The 4,918-nt window shown below is 53.5% G+C and overlaps 1 protein-coding gene across 1 annotated transcript in view; it reads left to right on the top strand.

Annotated features, from left to right (window-relative positions):
* LOC104132036 (tyrosine-protein kinase ZAP-70) overlaps nucleotides 1-4,918 on the top strand; it is a 31,784-nt gene that overhangs the window by 26,603 nt on the left and 263 nt on the right. The window contains exons 7-12 of the mRNA XM_009645279.2: nucleotides 629-677; nucleotides 1,677-1,857; nucleotides 2,548-2,754; nucleotides 3,021-3,213; nucleotides 3,825-3,965; nucleotides 4,479-4,591. Of these exons, the coding sequence (XP_009643574.1) occupies nucleotides 629-677; nucleotides 1,677-1,857; nucleotides 2,548-2,754; nucleotides 3,021-3,213; nucleotides 3,825-3,965; nucleotides 4,479-4,591 (884 nt within the window). The remainder of the gene's footprint in view (nucleotides 1-628; nucleotides 678-1,676; nucleotides 1,858-2,547; nucleotides 2,755-3,020; nucleotides 3,214-3,824; nucleotides 3,966-4,478; nucleotides 4,592-4,918) is intronic.

The raw sequence follows: 4,918 nt of genomic DNA, 5'->3' as shown, positions 1-4,918 counted from the left end.
TCCCCCCCTTTCCTCTGGGCCCCCTTTAAGCCCTGACCGGCCGCACTCAGCTCTGCCCGCAGCCTCCTCTTCTCCAGGCTGAACACCCCCAACTCTCCCAGCCTGGCCTCAGAGCAGAGGGGCTCCAGCCCTCGGAGCATTTTTGATCAGACAGGCAGGCGTGCTGGCTGCAAGCTGAGCCACCACCGGGCTTCCCTTCGCTCCCCATCTCAAAACAAAGAGCGGAGACTCAGTTGGGATGAGCCCCGCTGCTGCAGGAGACTTGTGGCTTGGGGATGGGGAGAGCAGAGGGGGCAGAGAGCAGAATGCAGCCCTCACCACTCGGGTTAAACACGGAGCCCTCCGCCCCTCGCCCTGTGCAGCCCCCAGGCTGGGTTACTCACCGGCCACGCTGCATTCAGGCTCCATGAATCCCCCCAGGGTCTGATCCCGGCTGCGCTGGGGGGACCTGCCAGCCTGGAAGGGCTGGGACCATGCCAATCTCTTGCGCCCACCTCAGGGCCTTTTAGAGGAAGCCACCAGCTGGGACTCTGGGCTGTAGATGCTCCTCGTCCCTCTCCTCTCCCATTTCAGACTGAAGCACTTTCCCCTGGCTGTGTTATCCACTTTATCCCCATTTCTTTTCCAGAGGCATCTTGGGACTCTCAATGCAGACGGATACACACCAGACCCTGTAGGTGAGCATCTTTGAAAGCTCTCTCCTCCTAACAGGAGGAGAGAGGACCTGGGGATGCCACAGGAACCACGGGGGTTACCTGACACATCCGTATCACCTTCTGGTCACAGAGCTGTTACAAAGCCCCTTTCTTACAAAGGCACCCAGGACCATCTCACCCATTTGAGGGCAAAACCACCCACATCCAGCACCCAGTAAATCCAGCCCTGGCCCATTCCCATCATACCCAGTATATCAAGCCCTGGTCCATTCCCCATCATACCCAGTAAATCAAGCCCTGGTCTATTCCCCATCATACCCAGTAAATCCAGCCCTGGCCCATTCCCATCATACCCAGTATATCAAGCCCTGGTCCATTCCCCATCATACCCAGTAAATCAAGCCCTGGTCTATTCCCCATCATACCCAGTAAATCCAGCCCTGGCCCATTCCCATCATACCCAGTAAATCCAGCCCTGGCTCATTCCCATCATACCCAGTATATCAAGCCCTGGTCCATTCCCCATCATACCCAGTAAATCCAGCCCTGGCCCATTCCCCTACCCAGTAGATCAAGCCCCGGCCCATCCCCCATCACACATTCCCATCATACCCAGTAAATCAAGCCCTGGCCCATTCCCATCATACCCAGTAAATCAAGCCCTGGCCCATTCCCATCATACCCAGTAAATCAAGCCCTGGCCCATTCCCATCTTACCCAGTAAATCAAGCCCTGGCCCATGGTCTTCCATCCTGCCTACGAAATACTCAGTGTATTTGGTTACATTTCAGTGGGGCGAAGTCATGCACGTGCCCAGGTCCTGCAGGGTCTGATGTGTGGGGTGGGAGTGCTCAGACACCTCTCCCCATCCTGGCTCCTTCAGCAGCTGTAATGAGGAGAGGCCGTGGGTTGTGAAAGGAAGGGAGATGCCCAGGAGGGAAGCTTCCCAACCAGTGATGGAGAGAGGGATGGGGAAGGATATGTTGTTTACAGCTAAAAAGCCCTCTATCTCTCGGGAAGGTGCAGGAAAGTCACGCCTGCTACCCATGGACACCAGTGTCTACGAGAGCCCATACAGTGACCCCGAAGAACTGAAGGATAAGAAGCTTTTCCTGAAGCGGGACCACTTGATGATCGATGAAGTGGAACTGGGGGCAGGAAACTTTGGCTGCGTCAAGAAAGGAGTCTACAAAATGAGAAAGTGAGTGCCGCCCTGAAGGATGCCGAGGAAGCAGGAGGAGGGTGCTCCAGGCTGAGCTTAGATGTGTCCCCAGCTCTCCCATTTCTAGACAGATGGACCCTAAAGTGATAATGAATGGGGTGGAGGGATAAGAGATACTCTGGAAGGTCAGTGATGACTTTCCATAGACTTTCAGTGACAGCCTCGTTGCCCTGAGAGCACAATCTGCACTGCATGCTCCCAGGCAGCAGACTGCCACTTCTGAAGGCATTTGCTGGGCTCAGAGGCGGCAAGTCCATGCTTCTGAGGTCATCTTGATCCATGTCAGGGCAAAGGAGCAAGGCTGAGGAGATATGCGATCCTTGGTTCTGTCACTGGTTGTCTATGAGTCCACAAAGATGGCTTCTGCCCACTTTGTGCCTGAGTTTCCCCCTTGAAAAACAGCGGTGATGATGCAGAGCTCAGTGTGCCTTCAGACCTACGGGTGGCCAATGCTGGCCTACACTTACAAGGGCGAGGTGATCCTTTTCAGTTTGGCCGTCTAGCAGGTCTGGATACCAGAACTGCGCAGGGCTCTGCCAGAACAGGCTATTGAGATTGCCATTGAGATCAAATGGTCCCATGTGAGAAGTGGTTTGCATTCCTGGCTGTGATACGAGTCCAGCCACCGTTTAATTCATCCCATGTGTGTTCCTCTCACACCCTGTGCAGGAAGCAGATCGATGTGGCCATAAAGGTGCTGAAGAGCAACAACGAGAAAACAGTGAAGGATGAAATGATGAAGGAAGCGCAGATCATGCATCAGCTGGACAACCCCTACATTGTCCGCATGATTGGGGTCTGCGAGGCAGAGTCCCTGATGCTCGTGATGGAGATGGCTTCTGGAGGGCCACTCAACAAGTTCTTGGCTTCCAAGAAGTGAGTACTGAATAAAATGTGGCTGGCTGATTTTCTGCACTTCTCATTAAACTCTGTTCTGCCAGAAGAGCCTGGCTTTGTAGGTGGAGGGAAGCTGATAAAAGCCGAAAGAGATGTCTTTTCATGTGAGGTCGTAGGGGTGGATGCTTCTGGAGCAGAGATGTCCACATTCATTCTCCCTTTCAGCTAGAAAGCTTGGAGGGGACTGTGGTGCACAGAGCAATGGCAGGTCCTTCATTACTGCATTGTCCTTTCATCTTCCCCAGAGACGAGATTGCAGTCAGCAATATTGTGGAGCTAATGCACCAAGTATCCATGGGGATGAAGTACTTGGAGGAAAAAAACTTTGTCCACAGGGACCTGGCAGCCAGAAATGTCCTGCTGGTCAACCAACATTATGCCAAGATCAGTGACTTCGGACTCTCGAAGGCTCTTGGTGCTGATGACAGCTACTACAAGGTAAGTGCAAGCACAGCAAAGGATCCTGGTAGGTAGCAGGAGCCCCCTAACTGGGGGGCTGAGATCCCCAGAGGCAAAGGGGTCTGGACTCTCCCCAGGAGCCTCGCTGCATGACCACATCACGCTCCGGCTGGCCTCACTGCTGTGACATTAAAAGGGGCTTTGCAAAGCTCTGCGTGGCAAGGAGGAAATTCAGATGGATGCAGGGGGATGCAGTACAGTGGGATGACAGGAGAGAGGAGCCAGGAGAGGAGCCAGAGCAGAGAGAAGGGAAGAGAAGGTGACGAAGAGCGAGCCAGGGCTGATCTTCCCAGCAGTGTGCACCAGTGCACAACTGCCCTGAGCCCTGGGGCTGGGGGCAGGAGGAGGATGGCACCGCGGGACAGCATCCTGCACCCAGGGGTGGCTGAGCAGGGCCAGTGAGACAGCAAGGCCTGGGCTGGGGTTTTGGGGCTTAGGGCTTTGAGCTTCCATCCCAGGGCAAGGGGATTTTTTTTTTTTCAGCAGCATTGGATTGCATTTAACAGAAACATTTAGCAGAGCAGAACTCCAGTTCAGCTCAGAGCAGTCTGTGTTTCAGGGTGTAAATGCTCCTCTTTGCTTTGCTCCAGGCCAGGACAGCGGGCAAATGGCCCTTGAAATGGTATGCTCCTGAGTGCATCCTCTATCACAAGTTCTCCAGCAAGAGTGATGTATGGAGTTACGGCGTGACCATGTGGGAGGCCTTCAGCTACGGGCAGAAACCATATAAGGTGAGGCAGAGCTGAGTCCATCATAGATGGGTGCCACAGTCTGGTCTCCCACTCTAACGGGCTGACACACGCTGAAAATACACTTTGTGTTTCCTTGAGTGGGTACTCTTTCCGCTGTTGAACAGAGGGGTGAGGAGACAGGCTCACCTCCGCTTTACAAAAGGCACAGATCAGATGGTTTGGATCCTGCAGCTTTGCGTTCATTTAAGGGAGAAAAAAACAGAAAACAAAAATCAATTTGTGTTTGAACCAAAGCAGATCTTCTCTTTGACCCTTCTGCTCACTTGCAGAGCTGAAAAATCAGTTGCTCAGCCACTGCTCTGCTCAGTCTCGGGATGGGGTCTGCAGGCTGGGCTGGCCACAACGCAAGACACCACCGCTGGGGGGTGGAAAACGGTGGGTGCGGTGCATGGCTCCAAAGCATTACCCCGGGCCCAGCTCTAATCTGTCTCTTCTAATCCTGTTGCCAGCTCCAAAAACATTAAAGCGTTTTCCCACTTGATCCTATCCTAGAAAATGAAAGGACCAGAGGTCATCAGCTTCATAGAGCAAGGGAAGCGCATGGACTGCCCCACGGACTGCCCAGCAGAGATGTATGCCCTCATGCAGCAGTGCTGGACCTACAGGTAAGGCTTTCACGAGCTCAACTCTTTGCTGGGCAGCAGGTCCAGCCGAACAGCACACACCATCTGGAGAGTGGCAACACAAAGCAAATGGTGTCTCCTGCCTTGATCTCATTCCACAATCGATGGTGACTGATGGTGATTTCTTTATTATCATCCCCCTCCATTTGCCTCTACCAACTGGAAGATGTCAGAGCCTCTGTGCCTTTGCCCCTCTCCATCCCAGAAAAGTCTCAGCTGCCCTCCTAAACCCTGGTACAACTGAGCTGCTCTTCTTCCCTAGGTTCTTCTGTGCTTGGTATCTTCTCATTTCATCAGTCCACTTTTGTC

The sequence above is a fragment of the Egretta garzetta genome, unplaced genomic scaffold, assembly GCF_000687185.1.
Source record: "Egretta garzetta isolate BGI_Z169 unplaced genomic scaffold, ASM68718v1 scaffold348, whole genome shotgun sequence".
In the NCBI taxonomy this organism is placed as follows: Eukaryota; Metazoa; Chordata; class Aves; order Pelecaniformes; family Ardeidae; genus Egretta; species Egretta garzetta.
Note: the sequence above shows the minus strand (reverse complement) of the source record. Positions and strands in the feature narration are given on the sequence as shown.